This window comes from Cricetulus griseus (assembly GCF_003668045.3).
Source record: "Cricetulus griseus strain 17A/GY chromosome 1 unlocalized genomic scaffold, alternate assembly CriGri-PICRH-1.0 chr1_0, whole genome shotgun sequence".
Lineage (NCBI taxonomy): Eukaryota > Metazoa > Chordata > Mammalia > Rodentia > Cricetidae > Cricetulus > Cricetulus griseus.
Genome location: NW_023276806.1, coordinates 178560454 through 178584919, shown reverse-complemented (window position 1 = coordinate 178584919; position 24466 = coordinate 178560454). Strand labels below are relative to the sequence as shown.

The window sequence follows — 24466 nt, the reverse complement described above, 5'->3', positions numbered from 1 at the left end:
CAATGGCATAATTGCAAGTGAAGTTGAGTTAATTAAGAGTAAGGACAATTATATCTTGCATTTCCTCCCTAGGGGAGGTCTTCTTGACAGGAGAATGAAACCTACTGAAACTAACTTTATTACTTTCACCAGAATTTTGCTCTTTAATCTGGTCAGATTAGATACCCCACAACCAGCTTCTGTGGTGTTCTTGATTTTGTCATTTAACACTTACATTCATCTTAACCTTAACAAGTGATTTGCATCCCAACTTGCTAGGAGGGTTGGTTTCACGGACACCATGTTGATGGCTGATTGGAAGATGGCCTTCTTAATGTGGACTCATACTTATTAGTTTCATTATGATATGTTCAGCGGGTCACCCATGGAAAGACAATGCTCAGGAGGATAGAAAACAGTGTTCCTCCCACCCTTTAACATTTGCAAAGGTCAGCATTGTTTTCATGGAAAATGACCAAGATGATTGTTCAGGGAACCTTTGTGTTATGGCACCCAAGCACCAACATACAATATTGCCAGGATGGAATTTGGTGTGTCCTAGAGAATTGAAAAGTAGTGGACAGTACATTCTGCCTCTTTGGAACTGAGCATGTAGACTCTGAAACTCTGCTTCCTACACACAGAGAGGACAGGCCAGGACCATGCACCCCTAGGCTTACAGCCTCTAGGGTGTGGCATCCTGATATAGACAGTTAAGGCTTGCTCTTCTCTGAGTCCTGGCTAATCTTTTAAAGTCTAAACCTCTTTGAAATGGGTTTCCCTAGACACAATACACATTCTACAAGAACAGACTTAGTGTCCTTTTTTGTACCTTACTGTAAGTTTAGCATTCTTTTATCATGGATGTTTGAAGTGGCTGATAAATGATGGAAGCCTGTCCTGTTGAGCAAAGCTAGGAAACCATGACCAGCTGATGGTGTGGGCAGGCAAGTCCCACAGAGTCTCTTCAGCCACTGAGAATCAATTGTTAAGTTGGAAACTATGTCCATACTCCAGGTACCAAAGGGTTCATCTTTAGTCAGGGTACATCTGAGAAAGAAATGGAATATATAGGGCAACCAGAAAGTAAGCATAATATTATCTTCGATAGAGATTTTCCTCTGAGAAAAAAATGTTTAAATTCCTCCCTGAATATTTTATACTACCTATAATTAAAGTAGCCATGATCTTTGCAAGGGATTGCAAGAAAGTCAGTGAAAAATAGGATAATGAATTTGGGGTATCATTTAGTAGACTGATATTGTTTTTCTTTGAAGCACTGAAATTTCAACTCTGTTTGCTTGACATGAATGATGAGAATAAAATGTAAGAAAATTAAGTTTCTTTAGTGGCAAGAATAAATGATTCAAAATTTGTTCTGAAGACTGACACACTGATTGATTCCCATAGTTTAACCATTTGTAAAAGTAGTCAGTAACAGCTACTACAATATTGTATGGCTGATGGCTTTCAAAAGTTTGAGATCCTTGCAATGAAGATCACTAAAAACATAAAACATAAAACATGATTATTATAAGCATGCTTTGGATCATACTTTGATCATCACATGGTAGTAGTAACTTGAATGGGAAAGACAAGGGAAGCCTAAGGCAGAATTATATAACGTCATTTTTACCCTGAGCTTACTCATCAATAAGTAACCTGACAAATCTAGAGCTCAGTTAAAATAAATTAAACATTCCCCAAATGGCTCCTGAAATAGTGAACAATACACTACTTGTGCTATGTTGGAAGTAGAGTGATCTATTCCTAACTGAAATAAAACATGACAAATTGAAATGATAATTTCTTATTAAATCACTATATACCATCAAAATATCAAGACAATTCTTCATTACATTTATTGACTGACCTTTTCTTTTTAAGAGAGGACTTTATTATGTAGCCTGGGACAGCATGGGACTGCCTCTGCAAGTAGAACTAACTTTCCAATAAAAAGTCAAAACATTTTATCTAAGAAAAAAGAGCATATCATTTTAGATACATACAGAAACACATTGCGCTAAGTATCTGGACCATTTGTGATCTAGTCCAGTTGATACACAAAATTAGCTATCACTGCTTCTCTGGCGTGGCCAACGGCACAGATTTCTAATAATTCACACATAAGGAAAGCACTTGACTCTGCTTTAGTGTTTCCATTCCTATCAAAGTTGATAGCATAAGACTGTGTCTCAAAAACAAAACAAAAGCAACAATCACTTCCCAAGAACTAGCAAATTATCCCTGGATAGAAGTTCAAAAAAGAAAATAGCTATACAAAACCTGGCATTAAAAACGTCCTGAAGACAAAGCCATTTTTGAAAGTCAACACTCAAAACATTGTCCTCAGTGCTCTGGTTGTCCAATCTTATTTAACAGTCTATTTATTTTCCCACCACGTCACTCATTTTCATTTTCTGGTGGAGTCTGCTTCTGGGGGAGGATGGAAGGGAGAGAGGGAATGTACACTTTTAAAAAATGGGCCATATATTACTCCAACCTTACAAGTTACTAATTTTCTTAGTCTGCATACAATCATTGATACTTTTTCTTACTACTTGGTGGGTTCCTTTCCATCTGCAGCAGGAGCATATAAAAATTAATGGGGTATTTTTTCAGCTTAATCATTACTCTAAACCTGCAGTTTGAAGCTTGTGGTTTGAGGTTATGCATACATTTCATAATAGTTTATTCCCACAAAGCCTGAGAAAACATAACTTGTGAATCTCCCTTTTTTCCCACTGATTATAGATGTCACCAATTTCCATGCAGTGTCCACTATGGAACAGTTGCTGGTCCTGAAAAGAAGTATACAGGATCCAGGATTTGTGTCTAACTATGTTCTTCTTTGAAATATTTGCATATTCTATTTGGCTCTAGATGGGATTATCAGAACATCTGATTGCCTAGGCTTAATTTGTTCGTCAGAACATCCTCTTTATTTCAAAGAAAATCTTTGACTTTGGAAATCATATCCCCAATATATAATCAGGGGACCAAAATTTGATCAGTTTCTTATGACACAACAAATACTGCAATTTCCTCTATTGAGTAGCCGTCTCTAAATATAATAAATTTAGCCACAGTTCGTTACAACTGTACCAATTTATAGTTTTAAAAGAAGCAGAATGCCCATAACTATTACATAGAGATGATTTTTGCCAGAATTTGTAAATTTATTTTCTGAGAGCCTGTTTCAGTATGTTTAACAATTCACTTCTGATTCTTAACTTTTGATCTCTTTAAGGTCAAAGTTGAGACACTAAATACACTTTGTGAGAAAATATTAGATAGCAAATTTAGAGTTTCAGGTCCAGCAATAACTGGAACAATTGAGAGGACCAGGGGACAGGGGAGGGTGTGGTGGTGCCAGAACTGAGCCAAGACCAGGCCTTTGTATAGGTTGCCTTGAATGGTGGAAACTGAGCAAGCAGCTCTCAGAAAAACCATAATTTAGCAGACATCCATGGCCCTTTCTGCTGGCTCAGCAGGCACCCTTCAGCCTTCTGCTAGGTAAACAAAGCTTTCCCTACTCTGTTGCTGGAAAGCCCTCAACCACTAGGCTCACCACCAGTCAGACCTAGACTAATTTCTCCTCCCTGGAATGCCCCTAAATCCGCTTAAAAGGAGCTGTGACCCTTTGGGGGTGTGTGTGTGGCTATTTGCTGGAAACAATAAACGTGCTTTTGTTTATTGATCTTTTCTTGGGGGCTTCTCTCGGACCCTAATAATAATCTTTAAGAGAAAGAGAAGTCGGGGGGGGGGGCGTGTACTGAAAATGTAGGCATCTCCGTTGCTAAGCAGCTGGGTGATTAATGAGATTTACTGATTTACTGACTGGGCTTTTTCTCTTCTCTTTACACTTGCAAAATAAAACAGCAGTAAAAGGGGGTGGTAAGGGTTTGAAACCATGATTTCCGAGTTTCCCATGACTGCAACAACATATTTAACAATCTGCTGTTTCCCCTATGCAAAAGCTCCCATGATTCTTTACGTTGGTATGGTTCCCTGAGGAATAAGCATTTAATTCTTACCTATCTACTAATTTACCACTTTGAAAAGTCTTAATCCAATGGTTCTGGTTAAATTCTAGAAGACAAGGGCCATTTTAATCTCACACTGGGAAATTTACCTCGAAAATGGAATGATTCTTTGCCATTCATCTTTAGCTACCCAAACCTTTCTGGGAACCCAAAAAAAAAAAAAAAAAATCCTTCCAGTCCCTTGGGAGACAGGGAGAGGCGGCGGGGATGGGGTGGGGAGTACGAGGGGAAAAAAAAAAAAAACAACCCCCCCCAAAAGAAACTACAAATCCCAGGAGGCCAAGCAGCAACCATGGCCCCTCTCAACTCCCGGCAGGCGTCAACGGTGTTCGCGAAAACTCAGGTGGCCGCATCCTGCACCCAAAGGAAACTACAAATCCCAGGAGGCCAAGCGGCAGCCATGGCTCCGCCCAACTCCCCGCACGCGTCAACCGAGTTCGTGAAAACTTAGGTGGCGGCATCCTGCGACGTGCCTGAAGGCGGCGGGCTCGGCTCGCCCCGGCTTCCACCGTGGCGTCACCCGGGGCCTTTAAGTCGGTGCCCGGACGCCGACGCGAGACGCGACGCAGGGCGGGTGGGCGTGGCGGACATCACCTGTTCGGGGCGGCGCACGCGCAGTGCGGGCGCGGCGAGGGGGCGGGGCGCGGGGCGGGGCCGACGGTGCTGGACCGGCGGGCGGGAGAGCGGAGCTCGCTGCTCCCAGGCTGCTCGGGCGGACGCCGCGGCGTCCAGCGAGAGGCAGGGCGTGAGAAGCTCGCCTGGCGCTGGGCGACATGGAGGAGCGGCCGACCGCGGGCGTCGCCTGCGGTGCGCACTGAGCCAGGGCAGCCGAGCCTGCACACCTCGGGGCGGACCCCGGCTGGCGGGGCGCGGGCGGCCGCGGGCTTCTGCACCGGGACGTGTCCCGCCGAGCCATGGGCAACGAGGCGAGCTTGGAAGGGGAAGGGCTCCCCGAAGGGCTGGCGGCGGCCGCAGGCGGGGCTGGCGGCTCGGGGAGCGCCCTGCACCCCGGGATCCCTGGCGGCATGGAGGCGGACCTGAGCCAGCTGAGCGAGGAGGAGAGGAGACAGATCGCCGCTGTCATGTCAAGGGCGCAGGGGCTGCCCGAGGGAAGCGTCCCCGCGGCCGCTGCGGAGTCGCCCTCCATGCACAGGCACGCACAGCATGATGGAGAGGTCCAGGCATACATATACCGCTTCCCGGGCACGCGTGTGTGTGTGTGTGCCCGCACGGTGGTACATATATGTCGTCTCCCTTCATTTTTATTTTCCCTAATGGGTTAGTGACAAGGCGAGCATAAGCTTTGGATGGGCGGAATGAAAATGATGCAGTGTAGAGTTTCTGGTGGGATGGTCGTGGATTGCATCCTTGGAATTGTGATTTTTAGGTTGTGTTTTTTGTTTTTTTTTTTTTTTTTGGCCTTTTGCAACCTTTTCCTTCTAGGGTGGTGCGGAGAGACGCCCTACGGTGTTTTACTAATCTGGAAACCTTCCATTAATACATCACAGATGTGTTGAAAAATGGAAAGAGCTGGGATGCGTGTTTACCTGCACGCTTAAACCTCCTTAGTGTTCTGAGGTCTTTTTTTCTCTGAGAATGATGTGTAAATATTCCTGGAACAATACCCTTAACCCCCTGGAGGTGACTGGTCCTCCCTTCCCAACCTTTCCCCAGAGAACAGGAGCTGCCTAGGTGAAAGGCAGAGAATAAATATACCTTTCATATTCAGCGAGAGGCTCTAAGATATTTTGTGACATTAAGCAGATGGTTTGGTCACAGCAGAGCAGGTGCTGTATATGTATTTCTGAATTAGCATATGCTAGTTTTTTAAACTATTGCTCTTTTATGCAAAAATGACTTTCAGTCTATAGAACATGTGAATTTGTATTACCTTGAGATTGGGTTTCAGTACACACTTAAAAACAAATAAATGACAATTCGTACAGGCAATTATAAAAGGTAATCTGTAATATTAACATTTCCTCTCCAGCTTTCCATTCCCCCCTTTCTAATGAAATAGTTGTTTTCTAATTAGAGTACCAAGAGGGTATAATCATGCTTTCTCCGCCTTTATTATTGTAAACAAGCCCTTTAACTATATACCCTTCAGCGAAAAAAAATCTGTCCATGGTCCTGAAACATCACTTGTACTAAACTGAACTTATACAATTTTGACTTGAGATACTGAAAGCATGAAAGAGCTGAATATCTAGGTGTAGAATGTTCTGGTTCATAAACTTAAAAAAAAAAAAAAACTTTCATCCTAGCTGACAGAATGCAAATACAAATTCGTGCTTCTGCCAAATATCATAATAAATCTACCAGAGGACAGTTTAAATTTCTTAAGGGCAGTGATCTGGTTTTCATGTAATTCTGAAATGTTGGAAATCTGTCAGGTGAAAATCCCTATTTAATTTGAAAGAAAACACAGTAGCATGGGAATTAACTCCCAAATTTATTTATTTTTATTGTTTTAAAACTAGTAAAGATTTGGCCTTTTTCTTTAATAATTTACAAGAGCAGTTGTTTTTCTGTTTTCTAAAATCCTGACTTTGAAGAAAAACACAAATGTGAATTTAGCGTGTCACTTTAGGATACTAATGAGCTCCAGGGCTTTCTTCTCCAGACCTATAATTTTTCCAGAAGGGGGCATGCAACAGGTCTAGCATGGTTGCAAATAGCTGAGATCGTTGGTGTTTGGCTTTCTACCTTTCCTTCGGTACAGCAGATGGCTGAAGAAATATCTGTGCCCATAATTGTTACTTTATGCTGTATGTGTATTTCAGTATACATTCAAAGTTTCCTATTAGCAACTGGACACTCTGGGATTGTTATTATTAATCATTTTCTTCCCTCAATTGCAATTGGTAAAGGTTTGTAAAAGACATGCACACATTTTTTTTGATTTTTGCAACACATTTATATTTAGCTAAAGTTCTTCTATAAACAATACATTTGAAAAAATATACATATGTGTGATATTGAGATACCAACTTGACCTTGTCATTTTAGACTTTCAGGATCATATTCATTAAATATATGGCTATATAGAGGTCCAAATTACTTCAGAATTTAAGAATTTAAGAGATGTGCATTAGACATGGCAGAATTGATTTATCTTACTTTTGAGAAGTAAGGATTTTCAGCCCCACAACTCAGGTTCTTACCGTATTGATTTTTTGTGACTCATATCAAATTAATATTCATTTCTCAACCCATATTTGTCTCAGGTTCCTTTCCTCTAAAGAACATAATAAGACCTGCCTTACCTGTCTCAGGAAATCATTCTGAGGATGACTCAGAAGTTCACAGGGATGTTTTTGCTGGATTTTTCATATTAAGGAGTATGACACATGCAAAGCATGGTGGGCTCAATGCCAGCAATAGAAAAGTCTCAATTGTGGCCACAGACAAGCTGTGTTCTCCATTATTCGTTGTCAGAAACACTAATTATACAAATTTATATTCCTTTACATATGGATAAGTGAGAGTCCTCCCAAAAGCACCCAACCTCCTTACTTAGTTTTAGGAATTTGAATTATCCTCTTGGCATTTGAAATTCCATATCCTCTGTAGTATAAATGGGAATAAGTATTTCTTGGGATTTTTATCTCTGATATGGAATATTTTATGTGACTCAGCACTGTCAAATTAAGTGCCACTGACTGTTGGGTTACATTTAAAAACATTTCATCATTCCTAGCTATTTCCAGTTTTATATTTGCATATGCCTGAAATACCGTTTTATCTGAAACAGTTTCTCTACTAACTTAGAAAAGAAAAGTTCTAGTCTGGGAATGGCAATAGTAAAATCAAAAAGGATGTGCAATTACACAAAAATAAATTGAGCTAGACTCAGAGTAAGGCTACAAGCAAAATTCTTCTTGATGTTGATTCATTGTAGACCTAGTGGAAGACAAATTTATTCCTACTTCATTTTATTCAAGGAGGTGATATGAGATGGCTTACCGCACAACTTTTCTGATAGAAGATACGAGTTGTGATTTGATGGTTTCCTTGAGTGCTCCTCCCCTACTGAGTTTCCATCTGCTCCACTTCCTGTTTCTCTGTTTTAATATAGAACAATAGATCAAGTCCAGGTTCCAATATGGGAAGTGCCCATTTAAAATCTTAGCAGACCTTTAGAAGACTTTGAAGTGAAAAGAACTCAAGAAACTTGAATCTAGAGTGAAGCACAAACCTTTATGTTCATTCATCGGTTTTCACATTCATTTATTCATTGATTCATCAAACATTAATGCTTTTCTCCTAGTTGCCAGGTTTGATTCTAGCAATGTGCTCTTCCAGCACACAGTTCAGTATAGAAGCAGATTGCATTTTAGTTCATCTCTTAGCAGAATGATTGTTATAGCAAACAATTCAGGAGGTCACATTTACTCAGACCACTTTACCTTTTTTTGGTGTTAAGATGCTATCTTCATGATTTTCTGTTTTTCTTTTTTACCTGAATTACATACTGATAGCAATTAAAACAAAGTTAAAATTTGGGGACAGTCTTTGTAGCTATATAGATCTTTTCTGGCAGCACAACTTAATATTTGTGGATTGTTTATGCAATTACAATGTGTAACAGTGTGTGGGACATGCAGCTTATTTTAGTGAAATTCCCCAATAACTACTTATGAGATAAACACAAACTATAATGGAGTCCTTTCAAGGGAGTTTTGTGTTACATTAATTGAATGCAGAAACTTTTCCAGAATAATGTCAAAGTCTATACAATGTTCATCCTTGGAAATAAGCTATTTTCAGTTATGTACAGTGGCTCTTTTGCCTTCTGAAATGGGTAGTGTTGGGGGACAAACAGGGTGTCCTGAGAAGACCTTCTTATATTATTTTCAAATGTAAATAAGTAGCAATGATTTAGAAAATATATCACAGAGCTTTGGAAAATAACTCAGGAAATACATTTGGATCTCTTTTAAAATGAAAGCTTTGGAAACATTTCCAGGAGGAGCCTACCTAAACAATTCTATTATAGTTAGCGTTAATTCTATATAGCGCTGCTCTCAATTGTAGCACCTTGCACATGCCAGGCAGATACTACACCAGTGTACAGTTTACACTGTACACTTTGCCATATTTACATCATTTTATGCATGTATGCCAGTGACAATAATTTTCTTTCTGGGACTTTGCTGCAAGTAATAATTTTCCATTTCCTTTAACATTCTCTTAGATCCTGATTTATGCTGTAAGCACTAGGGAAGTTCTGAAGAAAATTACTAAATAGCACCAAGTTAAAAATATGAGGATGTGGCCTTAACTAGCCAATTTTGAAAGATGTAGAACTCTATTGTGACCATCTTATATTTCAGGTGCTTCCAAATTATAATTTCATTTTCCTTGTGTCTTTCAAAGAGAAATATATATTTCCAAATGTAAAATTGACACAAATAAAACCACACTAATTTCTGGTTTTCTCCACAGTCACAGTGTGGAATGCAATTAGTTGTCCTTTTGTTGTTGGCAAAAATTACTTATTCAAAATTTAATATACCTAATATGACTGTTGGTTAATATATATATTATGTATATGAATAAAAGATCTATTTTAATTGTTCAGCTCAAATCAATTAAAGTTCATCATATTTGCAGAATATTTTTAAAAAGAAATAATTGTCTGGTAAAACTACTTGTCACACCTCTCTAGCAATGCCAGTGACAGCAGATAAGATAAATAATGTAACAAACACTTGAAGCTGATACATATTTTCTTCCACCAAGGAACGTAGTAGCACTTTTCAAAAATGAGATTCTAGCTAGTTTTATGCTGCTTGGCTATCAGGCTATGTCTTTTAGACTTAGCGGTGATGTGCATACAAATTTCACATTAATAATTAACCATTAGAGAAAATAAAGTAATATTGGTCTTTCACATATAATTTTTATAAAGTTTAATGAGGGTAATGTTTGAAGAATGTTACCATTCTAGATAGAACAGAGCAAAAGTGAGTAGAGCATTAGATTTCTTGGAATGTTAAAAGGCATCATTTAGCTCCATTACCACAAACTCACCTAAATGTCACTGTGTGCCTTATATAATGAATATGAATTATCAAAATTAAGTAGAAAACTAGCAAGTTGTTATATTTTAAAATAATCACGTTTACTTCTTAATTCTCTTTGTTTTTCCTTGACCATAATTTTTGACCAAAAGGGAAATAAAGACCGTTACATATGTATTACAAATTGACATTACATTGACTTACTGCAGTTTTACTTTTTAAACCTATATGTTATATTCTTTTAAGTATATTTATGTAAGTTTATATTGTTTGACCACATAATTTTTCATCACCAACAAGCTGCTTTTGCTACACTACCTTGTTGAAAATTTCTATCCATTGAAAAATAACACAGAAGCAATGCTTTATGGTCAATATAGGCTGCAACACAATTGCATCTGCATACGTTTGAGCTACAAGAAAACAATAATTTTAAATATTGATTTGACTTGAAGTAACTTCCACTATTTTCACTTTCCAGGAAACAAGAGTTGGAGAGTAGTCAGCCTCCCAAACAACCAGGAAAGCCACCGGACCCTGGGCGTCCCACTCAGCCTGGACTCAGTAAAAGCAGAACTACAGACACGTTTAGGGCTGAGCAGAAATTGCCTGGAAGGAGCCCATCTACTATTAGCTTGAAAGAATCAAAGTCCAGAAGTGATTTTAAGGAAGAGTACAAGTCTAGTATGATGCCTGGTTTCCTCTCAGATGTTAACCCTTTAAGTGCTGTCTCCTCTGTGGTAAATAAATTCAACCCTTTTGATTTGATATCAGACTCAGAGGCATCCCAGGAGGAAACTACACAGAAACAAAAAGTTGCTCAGAAGGATCAAGGAAAATCAGAAGGAATCACAAAACCTCCCTTACAGCAGCCGTCACCCAAGTCAGTTCCTAAACAAGGGCCAGCGAAGGAAGTGATACAACAGGAAAACGCTCTCAAGTCAGCATCTTCTCAACAAACAGAAAAAATAAAACCACAGCTCCCCAGCACAGGAAAACCTTCTCAGGCATCTTCCCAGCTTCCACCGATGGACCAAGCAAAGCTGCCTATTCAAAGAGATACAACCAGGCCTCAGACTAAACCTTCAGACCTAGGAAAGCCTTCCCAGCAGAGTCCAGCCAAAACACCAGCTCAGCAAGCAAGTCCTGGGAAATCTGTAGCCCAACAGCCTGGACCTGCAAAGGCCTCAGTCCAGCAGCCAGGGTCAACAAAGTCCCCAGCTCCACCAGCAGGGACAATGAAACCCCCAGCCCAACCTCCAGTGACATCCAAGCCTCCAGCGCAGCAGGTTGGAGTCGAAAAGACTTTGTCTCAGCAGCCTGGGCCAAAGTCTCTCGCTCAGACTCCTGGTGTTGGAAAGATTCCACCGGGGCCAGTAAAGTCCCCTGCCCAGCAGCCAGGGACAGCAAAACCCCCAGCTCAACAGCCTGTCCTGCAGCCTCTGGTTAAGGTACCTGGGCCAGCAAAGACTCCAGCTCAGCAATCTGGACCTGGAAAGACACCAGCTCAACAACCAGGCACAGCAAAGCCTTCACCTCAGCAGCCCCTTCCAGCAAAGCCTCAGCCTCAGCAGCCCCTTCCAGCAAAGCCTCAGCCTCAGCAGCCCCTTCCAGCAAAGCCTCAGCCTCAGCAGCCCCTTCCAGCAAAGCCTCAGCCTCAGAAGCCCCTTCCAGCAAAGCCTCAGCCTCAGCAACCTACCCCAGCAAAACCCCAGCCTCAACAGCCCACTCCAGCAAAGCCCCAGCCTCAACAGCCCACTCCAGCGAAACCCTCAGCTCAACAACCTGTCCCCCCAAAACCCTCAGCTCAACAGCCTGTCCCCCCAAAACCCTCAGCTCAACAGCCTATGAAACCAACAAGCCAAACGGTCACTGAAAGACCTCTGCAACCACCACCACCTTCGGCAGCACAGACTCCAGGACAAGATATCTCTAAAACCATCTGTCCCCTTTGCAACACCACTGAACTTCTGTTGCATATTCCAGATAAGGCCAATTTTAACACATGCACTGAGTGTCAGACCACCGTGTGTAGCCTCTGTGGTTTTAACCCCAATCCTCACTTAACTGAGGTGAGTACATTTATTAGTGCAAGCTCCATAAGTTGAGGCACTGTCCACTCATGGTGCCTGTTTTGTCACTTGGGACAACAGGGACTGCTTGTTTCTCCCTCTCTTCATCTCCCTCTCTCCTCTTTCTCCTTTCCCCTGTCAACTGTCAATTTATTCTTATAAAATATTCTCTTGAATGAAAGTCCTAACGTACTGCCACAGTTTGTGAAAATGTGGCATGTAAAACAATTATGAATTGAAGGAAAGGAACTGAAGTCCTAGATTCACTCAGTGTTTAATATCTACAATGTTTATTATTCAGCATAAACTGATATTGCTTTAATTTTAAAATTGATACTTCCACTTACCAGATTTTGGTATTGTATTTGTGTGGCTTATTTGTTTTTTTTTTTTTTTTTTTTTTTTTTTTTTTGAGACAAGGTTTGCCATGCAACCAAGCTGACTTAGAATTCTTTTTGCAGCTCAGGTTGCTTCTAACTTGTGATCTGCCTTCCACAGCCATCCAAACTCCTGGATTACAGGCATGCTCAGCCCCACTCAGCTCATAATTTAATACTGTTAACTGAGATCATATTTGTATTTAAGAAAGTTCATAATTCTTTTCAAATTACAAATATATCTTTACTATTAACTGGAGTGGTTCTCAATTTGTACAGGCCCCTTCCCTGCTGTTGATTCCTCTATACCAGATGATAATGTACCCCCCTCATTATCTGAGAATCACTGGTAACAACACAGGTTAACCCACAACATGAAGCTAGTAAAGTTGACTCGTCATTGATATGTGTGCACTTAGAAGATGTATTGATGTCACTTACCTAGGTAACCTGCTTAACCCTCAAATCAAAAGGGACCAAGAGTGATGACTGCAGGTTGTCTTCAATTAGTTTTGATACAACAATTCCCAGCTAATAATTATTAGCTTAAAGGCCTGGAATAAAGTAGTATTTTAATAGGTTGAAATTAGGCACATTCTAGAAGGAAGGAACTAAATGTCACAGTCTAGTGGAAAAATTAGAAAATTCTTGAAATAAAAAATAAACAAATAAAACATGTTTGTCTTTCTAGATCTGGGTTTCCTCACTCAGGATAACTTTTTTTTTTTCTAGTTCTATCCATTTGCCTGAAAATTTCATGATGTCATTTTTTTTTTTAATTGGCTGAGCAATACTCCATTGTGTCAATATACCACACTTTCTTTATCCATTCATCTGTTGGGAGACATCTAGATTGTTTCCAATTTTGGTTATTATGAGTATAACAGCAATTAACATGGTTTAGCAAGTGTCTCTGTGGTAGGATGAAGTGTCCTTTGGGTATATGCACAAGAGTGGTGTAGCCGGATTCCCATCTTCCTGAGAAACTGCCATACTGCTTTACATACCAGTTTGTAGTCCCAGCAGCAATGGCTGTATATTCCCCTTACTCCACATCCTCTCAAGCATGAGCTGTAGCTTCTATTGTGGTTCTTAGCCATTTTGACATATGTAAGATTAGTTTGATTTACATTTTCTGGATGATTATTAAACATTTTAAGAATTTCTCAGCCATTTGAGTTTCCTCTTCAGAGAGTTCTCTATTCACATCTATCTGTACAGTTTTTAAAATTGGGTTAGTTGTTTTCTTGCTATTTAGTCTTTTGAATTTTTTATATATTTTGGACATTAAGCCTCTACTTGATGTGTAATTGAAAAAAATCTTTTTCCATTCTTTAGGCTGTCATATTGCCTAAATGACAGTACCCTTTGCCATACAGAAGCTTTTTAGTTTTATGAGGTCCCATTTATTAAATGTTGATCTTAATGCCTGTGCTAATGGTATTGTGGTAAGAAAAACTTTTCTGGTGTCAATGAGTTAAAGGCTATTTCCCACTTTCTCTTCTATCAGGGGTCAGTGTTCCTGGTTTTATGTTCAGGTCTTTGATCCATTGGAGTTGAGTTTTGTGGAGGGTGATTAAGTATGGGTCTGTTTGCATTCTTCATGCTGGCCTGCTTCTATAAGCTTTAGTTGGGGGAGAAAATAATATATAAAGGGAATGTGAATCATTTTTATCTGGCCAACATCATAATAAATGTGTTTTTGGATGTGAATATAGAACTTTCAATATCTGTTTCTCATCTAGAAAATGTTAAATTCACATGGTTCAGTCTAGGAAGATAAGGTGTTAATAAATCACAAAGCAACATGTTCTATTTGGACATCAGACAGGCACTGAATTCTTTCACAAGTCTGCAAAGGCTTTGGTTTGAGTACTTTTATTCCTTGATTGTCTTTTGGACAGAAAAATAAACGGAATCTAAGGTGTCCTCTGCGGAAAGAAGGAATAACATGAAAATAGAATGATAATATAAAGTAAATGTGAGAGACTGGAGTTTAAGGGCATAGGCAAAGTTTGTGGTATCTCTTTTTTCATTTGAAGAGGTGTGATCCCTCATACTATATAGAACGTACATTTAGTCTATCTGGAAGACAGTGGTTAGTGGGCTGTCTATGCACTGTGTCTGAGAATACTGGGGAAATAACACAACAGGAAACGAAGGAGTATATGATTTAAATATCCTTAAGAGATAGTGTTGTATGCTCTATTTATAAATGAAATTGTGTTAATATTAATAACAATGAGGATAAATAGTCACTACATTATAATGTATGAGAAAAATAATGTTTTAAACTTCTCAAGTGCTCTTTTTTTGAAGTATTTTAGTTTTGTGATTATTGGGTTCTATAGCCATTTAAATGAACCATTTTTTTACATATAAAATTACAATTAGTAAGACAGTATTATGTGATCTTATAAATGATGGACAGAATCATATTGTAATTAGGTGTGTGTGTGTGTGTGTGTGTGTTTAACTTTTTAAAATTTTGCCTGGTGGTGGTGGCACACACCTTTTATCCCAGCACTCAGGAGGCAGAGGCAGGCAGATCTCTGTGAATTAGAGGCCAGCCTGGTCTACACAGCACGTTCCAGAGCTACAGAGAAACAAAAAAAAGAAAAACATCAAAAATAAACAAAAAAATTAGTAAAGTTGTATTTTGGCCCATACTATACTGCTTTGATACTGATACAAGAAAATGGTTTGAAAGATGGTGGTTTATTCATTTGATATTTGCATTTATTACACTCCAGTGGCAAGTCACAGAGCAAAAAATGCATTTGGAAATATACACTTCATTTATAGTTTATATGCTGAGTATTTGGAAGATAGATATTATTTAAGTGTCTAATACATAGGAGACATTCTGGTACATGGTTATGGGATAGAGATGAGACCAAAGCATGACTGCTGAACTTAACATGATTAAAATACACTCCGTGTTGGGGAGCAGAAAGGGGATAGGGTAGTGGGTTGGTGGGGGGCCAGGGGAGGAAGGGAGGGAGAGGGAACTGGGATTGACATGTAAAACAAGCTTGTTTCTAATTTAAATTAAAAAATAGAAAAAAATATACAAAGAAGAAAAAAGATACACTCCGTTTATGCACCTGTAAATACGATATGGCCTCACAGCTGTGAAAAATAAAAGCAAATATGATGAACTTCTGAGTAGGAAGCACCCTTTCCTAGTGGATAAAATCGAGGAAAACTTCATGGAAAAAATGTCTTTTCCATGGAATATATCAGTATAAATACCAGTTCAACAGATAGAGAACCTGCAACAGGTTAGGATTTGAGCAAGTCCCAGACAAGGAAAAATTCAGGGTATGTTTAGGATAGTAAGAGTAAATATGGGAGTCGGGAGATGGCTCAGTATGTGGAGGCACTAAATGTACTTGCCAGACAGCTCCGATGTGCTAGGTTGGTTTCCTAGATCACAGAAAGAAAGGAGGTAACTTGCATCTCCCTCTGATATCCATATGTTCACTGTAGAATTCCCGGACACTCTTGTAATTCAGCTTGTTCCTCTGTGTGGAGTGGAGCGCAAGGCCTTTAAATTACCTACCCTCTCTGGAGGCTGTTGAGATGGGAACCTCTCCAAATATATCCTAAGAAGGCCCTGGCTCCCAGGCTAGAGATCTGGTATGGAGAGGAAGTCATATTTGTAGCTCTTGTTGCTGGTCCATTAATGGAATTAATCACTACAACACAGGATTTCTCTTTGAGTCTGATTCCTGACATAAAGCAAACATTTACTTTCTAATTATTGACAAAGGACATGTTTTTTTGCTGTTGTTTTTGTGCATTTACTTTATCATGATCAGTGAACAGCCTCGGGCAAGACTCATTTGTGGATATATTTAAAGGCTTGTCCTTAATGTTGGATCATTCTCTCAACTCTTCTGAAATCATACGATGTAAGAAAAATGACTTGTCATTTTCTGAACATTGATAATGAACTAAATGTTAGTGATTAAATTGAATTTGTTTATTTTCAGTAATTATACATGGCTTTTGGTCAAAATTAGACATTTAATTAAATAAAAGCATAGATGTCTTTCTGGCCAAAGCAGTAACAAAACCAAACTAGACTTTCATATATAGATTTGCATGTAAGCCTTATTAAAAAGATGAAACATTACTTCTAATTAAGAGAAACTAGTGTGTGTGTGTGTGTGTGTGTGTGTGTGTGTGTGTGTTTTGTGTGTGTATGCATCGTGTGTGTATGTGTGTGTTTGATTATGTATGTGTGAGTCTAAGTGTGTGTTTGAGTTGTATCAGGGATTGCTAAAAAGACCTGGCACATAAAGCAGAGAGATATGGTAATCAAGAAGAGAAGATACTGGCTGGCACCTCTGGTGAAGGAAACATAAGATAACATTTCTTACATGGTGGAATAGCTGAAATAATTTTTACTAAAGAGGAAGTTTTTTTTTTTTTTTTGGTCTTTTTCAATTGCTTGATGTTTTTGTTTTTGCACAGAGCTTTTTTGTCACCTCTAATTCTATGCAAAAATGCTGCACAAACTCCTCCATCTCCCCATTCCCCCCACCCCTACAGAAAAAAAAAGATTGAGCTTACAAGTACTGACCATCTCCCCTAGGGGTCCATCCTTCATGTGAAAAAGGACTGGTATGTAAGTGAAGTGTTTGCAGAAAGGGACATTGAAAGTAGATGAAGACAAACTGCAAAGGTATCTCAGAGGTTACTTCAACTTAGGAAATACAAATATGTAGTGGCTTCATTCAGGTACCTTAAATAACATCATTTATGTGCCTCCTGAGAAAGATTTAAAAGGATACTTCATTAATGATTACTACATTCAAAATTTCAATGATTTGATTGAAGATAAAAATGGACTTGGTTAATGACCTGGAAAACAAAAATCCATTAATTGCCCCAGATTGCAGAATCAAAAAAATAAATAGAAGAAAGAAAAAAAGAGAAAGAAAGAAAGAAAGAAAGAAAGAAAGAAAGAAAGAAAGAGAAAGGAAAGAAGAAAAGGAAGGAAGGAAGGAAGGAAGGAAGGAAGGAAGGAAGGAAGGAAGGAAGGAAGGAAGGAAGAAAATCATCAAAGTTCTTCTACTACTTGCTTAGCACCCACTAAGTCTCGTGGATGCTCTGGATTCTGGGCATTTAGACATGAACAAAATAGGCCAGAGTCTTTATCTTATGGGTTGGTATTCTAGTCAGCATCACAAATAACTAAAACATATGGTGTGACAGATGGTAAAAGGGTTATAAAGAAGATGAATATAGGAGGGTTACATTGCGTACAGGAGAGGAATGGGGATGAGTGCTATGCTTCTCTTTCTTTCTGTTGGAGGTTAGTGTTTTAGAGCCACTGGATGATTTGAATTATAAAAGTTTTAATGAAGCAGTTGAGGTAGCTCAGTGGGTAAAGGTGCTTTCCACCAAGCATGACAACTGGAATTCAATCGCCAGAACTCACATTATGAAGGAGAAAAGCCACCCCTCAAAACTGTCTTCTGACCCCTACACAGGAGCCATGCATGTGCTGCCATAATAAAATAAATAAATGTTAAAAACTGGTAAGTAGTAATTTTAACTCAAGTTCTAAGTAGTGAATGTAGTTGAAGGTTAAAGAACAGTAGAAATAAATCCAGTGATGAGATCAACTCTTTCATGAAATTCTCACTGTATAGGGTTATTTTTCTTCCTAAAAATAAGGGACACCAATTTGTCTTCTGATAAAATTTAGTCTATATAACAAAGATAAAAATATATAACATTGCAAAATTATAACTCAAACATAAAATTAAAACATAGGAAGTTATAGCAATCACCGCCACAAAATGTAAAAAGCAAGAGTTAGCTTTGTTGGTTCCAGAGTGACAGCCTCAGTGCCCATGAAGGAGGCTTTTACTTTTAATGAAACATCTTTTATCCTTTTTTTTTTTAAAAAAAAAAATAACATATAGATTCATGTCCAAACTACAGTCCACTCTGGAGTAATATAAAGAGTCTACTTGATCAAAAATTATTAGCTAAAAATACATAATGATGTTATTTAAACATCTTTTAAAAAATCTCTAGCCCTGGTATTTATGCTGGGCAGCTTTCTATTACTGTGATAACTACCTGGGCAGTTGTGAAGACAGGGTTTTATCTAGTCAACTTTCTATTACTGTGATAGCTACCTGGGTAGTTTTGAAGAGAGGGGTTTTTATTTTGACTCACAATTTTGCAGTTTTAGCCTGTGATCAATGGCCTATTGCCGTCAGAGGCAGCAAATCATGACAGGAACAGGTGAAAGAAGGAAACAGGAGGAGGTACCTGGTTCTGCTATCTCCTTCAATGGCATGGTCTTAGTGATAAGCACAGGAAGGCCCATTTTTGAGGTTTCATTACCTCTTAGTAGTTTCCCTGTGGACCTCTGGGACACATACAGATGCATATAACAACAATCTAAATTGATGAAAATAGAAGAATTTGTGGTTTTGAATGATAAGAGAATTTTAAATAATATATTTATGATGCTGTTTAGTCACTATCATTATTAATTATTTTTCATCAAGGTTATGTGTCCTTAACAGGTATATGTTCATATGAAGTCTTACAATAAATGACATCTTATGCGGGAGAGATGGCTTAGGCATTAAAGGTTAGGCTCACAACCAAAATATAAGATAAACAACATCTCATAATTCTAAGCATAAGATTTTTGGAAGATAAAAGGAATCTGTTCTATTGAAATAATCTAGAAAATCCTATTAAATGTGGAACATCTTGATATAACAAAATGGGTTTACCATTTAAACTAGTGTTCTAATGATGTTAACTCACCAGAAGACATAATTATTTAAAAATCTGTTAACACATATTATATTGAATCCTAGTCTTTGATGTGGTCCAAAATGAAAGCTCTCTCTCTGATTCTTTTTTTTTCCCCCTTGACTGCACTCTTTGTGTTCTGCTTCATGCTGTATTTACAAGCTTAGCCTCTAGATCTTAAGCGATTACCATTTTGTTATTTTTGGCTTCGAAATGGCTAAACATTTCAGATGTCTTTCTCAAGAGTTAGATTTTACTCTTTCTCCTCTACTTGCTATGTTTTATCACAACTAGTATTATGATCCATATAGTTTGGTAACAGCAGATGTCATTCTGTGAAAGCAGATAACTGAAGATAATGGGGTCACTTATTGAATCATTCAATAAGCTTGGCTTAGTGAGTGATAGTAACACCTGCCTGTTGGTGTATTTTGAGAAACATGCATTTGTTACTCTAAATTATGTCAAGTCTTCATTGCCCGTGATAAGGCAACTGTTACAAGTATTTCAAGAATATTTCACAGATGACAAATGTACAAAATAATCCAAAATAAGTTTATAATTTTCCATAAACAACAACATAAAATACATGAGTGATGCATCAGATGATCTGAGGTCTTGTTTTAGCTCCACTATCCCTCTTGTTGATGGTAGTATAACTTCACTAGAAATATTTTGAGTTTCCTAACAAACAACTTTCTGATAAACAATACTTATTTCCTTTTTAAGAGAAGATACTGATCATCTGTCACAGATCTGGGAAATAGAAATTTGGACATTATACATTTCAATCTGTTTATCAATTTATATGAATTTTGATATTTGGTAATCTCTTAATGAGGTATTCCTATTTTACAAATCACTAAGCTAATTATATTAGAATTCAAATTCTTAAGCATTTTGCAGTATGTAACATTTGCTTATAATTTAGTGATAGGATGATTCTGAAAGTTGAATTTTATGGGATTCTAGGTTTGAAAATTGTTTGAATTCTTCTTTAACTTTTTGTTGGTTGTTCGATTTGTCCAAGCTTCTGTTTTCTGAATGGTTGGTTTCTTTCTTTCATTGAGATAGTAGACACAATTAAAAGTCACAGTAGGCTACAAAACTGGAATTGTTTAAAACTGACATAACTATATCTTAATATTGTTGTTTTTAATTGTTCTAATATTCACAGAGGCAACAGGGAGTTGTTGCCATTATTTCTAGTTTCATTTGTAGGTTAAACAAAATGAGGGCAAGAATTTAAGTTTTATAGAGGCCTACAATTGGCTAGCAACAGGTCCTGCAGGAACTCAAATTTACTGATCCCCAAAGTCAACATCTATCTATAGAAGATCACATTGCCCTCAACTGGTTATTAGATTTTTCCAGGTATTCTCTAAATTCTAAGTTGTAGAAAGAATATGTACACATAAATTTCATTTTACATATTTTTAAAAGTTTAAAGAAATTGACTTCCTTATCCATTAAGTTTAAGAAAATTCATGGACTGCTAGCTGGGGAACCTGCATGGGACTGAACTGACCCTGTGAATGTGGGTGACAGTTATGTGACTTGATCTGTTGGAGGAATCCCTGGCAGTGGCACCAGGACCTATCCCAGGGGCATGAACTGGCTTTTTGGAGCCCATTCCCTATGTTGGGATACCTTGCTCAGCCTTGATACAGGGGTGGGGGAGGGGCTTGGTCCTGCCTTAACTTGGTATGCCAGACTTTGTTGACTCCCCAAGGAAGGAGTGGATGGGAGGTGGGAAGGGGGCAGATAGGGGAAGGGAGAAGGGGATGAAGGGGGAACTGTGGTTGGTATGTAAAATGAAAACTAAATTTATTTTAAATAAATAAAAAAAAGGAGACTTGAAGAAGGAACCTGGTTTCTTACCTTGGTGCTCACTCTTGCTGGAAGCCTTATCTTGACTTCAGTTTTGCTCTCTAGGAAAGCTGAGAGCTCCTGCTTTACTGCCCATTTTGCCAACTGTTTGCAGTAGAAATTGGAGACGTGATAATTGCTTCTTTCTGGTCCGGGATAGCATTTGGAGTCTAGAAGGACAGACAGTAATTTAGCAATTTAATATTCAATTTTGTTTATAAAATAGAATATATATGGAGAGAGAGAGGTAGAGGCACAGGCAGATGAACAGGGAGAGGCAGAGACTCTCGAAATATAAAACACCTTAATGCCTATTGTGTTTTTTTCTAATAAATACCTTTAACTATTAACTATAATCTATTTCACAGAAATATAATATTTATGTCATTAATTTACCAGTTAGAACTTTTAGTTCTACACTTATAATAATTCTTAGCAATACATTCAGTCCGTGGAAAACAAATAGTTTAGTTGAGAAGTTTCTTCATATGTTTAGTGACAATAGGAATGGATTCTCTGTTTGGATTGGCTGAGAAAACTAAGCTTCCCTCCATGTTTCTTCTTGTTCTGTTGTACTGACAGAGAAGAAGGAGTTCAAACATTATCAGAAGAAAATGAAGGATAATGAAAACTTAGATTAAATTTGTTTGAAACAGTGGCAGGATAATGTAAAGCTGATGAAGCATGATTAAAAACCCATTTCCCTGATATGTATCTATGAAATGTATTTATACACAGCTGTGCAGCCTTTGGATCACTTACAGGTGTAAGAGGTTTCCATTAAAACCTATGAGTCAAACGTTCCCTAGGAGACTATGCATTTTTATATGAGGTTTTGATGTATTTCTAGCATTTTTGCCATTTTATAAACTGTGTTTTTCCTTCCCAAGCCCATGCATACAAGGTGACAGTTTTAATTTCCCTGACCTTCTGGATGAGTTTAATGGTCTACAACTCTTAGCAGATGAAGAGTTCATATTTGTTTTTATGCTTTCAGCCCATGAGACTTTTGGTCTACCTCAAAATGCATGGCTTAATTTTCTTTTATTTTTTTTAAAAATTAAATTGTCACAAAGTAATGTAATAAGCTAGCGGAATACTTACACAAACACTGTTTAATTGGAGCCATTGCAGCCACAAGCTGCAGAACTGAGAACCCGAGGCTTGTGTTTGTTGTTCTGCTGAAGAGTAGACACTTGAGAAGCTTCTTAGAAGTTTCAGCTGTAAGTTCAGTTATTGATTAGACATTCTCCTCTTGTTGTGCAGCTGTTGTAATCACAGACTTTTATGTTTTTACCATCCTTGAGGTCTAGAACCTGGGAGAATGGAACCTGAAATTGAGGAGGTCTAAGTCTTATGCAATAGCTACCTTTATTCAGAACATCTAACAATTTATATTCTGAGTGTTCAGGAAGGTTCCCTGAGTAAAGTTCTCATGCTGGCAAGCTGTATATAATCACAAGGACAAGCTGCATGCAGTAAAAAGATGTTCCTCCATAGAGGTACATAAAGGATAATCTAAACACTTAATTGAATAACAACTGTAAGCAGTAATGAATATTGTGAAGTGAGCTCCTGCCTACCTACAACACCTGGGAAGGGCACGAAAGAGTCGTCCAAGAACAATTGCATGTTTTGAAGAGACCGAGGTCTTGTTTTCTAGGAGACTGATTCTTGTCTTGTTTTCTTGGAGTTTTCCCTCAAGCACTCATAATTCCCTCACTTGATTCCATTCTTGGACCATGTTCTGACAGCCCTATGGCTAGATGTTGTAAAATGGGCTTTAGTGAGTGTTAGATTTCCTTGTTTTAGGCAACTGTGGCAAACAGTAAGACATGCTTCTACCATTTGAAATTGCAATGATAAAAAAAGTATTGTTAGCAACGGGTGAGGTTGTCTTGGTTTATTGATACAAAAGTGCACATTTAGCACACTTATCACAAACTATGGTCATAGCGGCTGAATTGTTCAACAGGAAACCGAAATCCACAGTTTAGGAGAATCAATATCCAACTACTTTACATGCTAAAGATTTTTACCATGTTGTGGAGACTATTATCACAGTTCTGAAGAATGCCATGTCTTCTTTTAAATCAAAATAAATTATGCATTGACATGCATAGCTAAGGATTATAACTACAGTGAGCCACCTGCAGCCAAACTGCTGCTGGGTGTGACTGTCTCTGTGGGAGGCATGTGTCATGTGCTCTGGGCAATCTCTGAGTAGCAGGAAGCATAACTATATTCTTATTTACAAAGTTGGATTTTAGACCTGTTGTCTGGTTTTGTTATATTTCTCCCATGGTGTTCAAAATTATGTAAGGTTTTCAACTGGTATTTTAAAATAAATTAATGATATGAGAGGAAACTTTGTAGTAGTTTATAATTAAAAATACCTCAGATTTATGTGTTACACTGCAGCACAGATAAATGAGCAAACATGCCCAGTCCTTTTAAAATGTAAAAATAGGAGATAGAGGAGTAACTGGGAAATACATAAAGTTGTTATATTTTATTTAAAATGCAAATTTTTAAAGTGGTATTTAAGACATGGCAGACTTCAGTTGTTGGAATAGTAAGTGATAAACAAAGACAGTCAATTCTGGCTATGGAAGACAAGACTGGATGTGTTTGTAAAAGCACAGGAGCTCACAGAGGACAGAGTCACAAGCCTAGGTAGGAGAGATTCGAGCACCAACTTGATGAAGAAATAGTCCATTTAGGTGTTATGATTTGCAGAAAGATTAGTTGTTATGAGTCAAAATTGAAATCCCAACAGATTTTATTGTGCAACGTCATGATGAAAGCATGATTGAAGAAACCTGGCCAGCTGATAGGAATACCAGCAGACATTATTTCCTGACATTGTTCTTTTGATGTTCCATTATTTCAAGTACATAAGCTATCTAAGTTGAGCAGAGTCCCCTATAAATTTTAGATGGATTTTAGTTTTGTTTTAGTGAAAGTATTTTTTTAGCCATTGTTATTTTGAGAGGTTTTCATTCAATTTTGAAGAGAAGCAACCTGTTTAAAATTCTCAAAGAAATAACAAGTTTGTATTGTGAAAAATATTATTAAAAAGTAATACCTCTAGATAGGAATGAAATTTTCTTCTGGGTTTCTAAAAATCTACTCTTGATATTATTAACTAGTTTATCAAGTTGAGTATCTTTATTATCATGGGCTTGAAATTAAAAGTCATAATGTAATTTTTCTGGCAATCAGTAGTTTGGGTACAATTTTTTAAAGTGGCATCCATTAATTAAAATTCTATATGTTACAGTCACAATTAAACCTCT

General features: G+C 38.0%; 1 protein-coding gene across 1 annotated transcript in view; it reads left to right on the top strand.

Moving 5' to 3' along the window:
* The first annotated feature begins 4689 nt into the window (after positions 1-4689).
* The window catches only part of Pclo (piccolo presynaptic cytomatrix protein), a 347243-nt gene continuing 327466 nt past the window's right edge, over positions 4690-24466 (top strand). Inside the window, exons 1-2 of the mRNA XM_035450725.1 lie at positions 4690-5178; positions 10536-12126. Coding sequence (XP_035306616.1) covers positions 4940-5178; positions 10536-12126 — 1830 coding nt within the window. The 5' untranslated portion in view covers positions 4690-4939. The remainder of the gene's footprint in view (positions 5179-10535; positions 12127-24466) is intronic.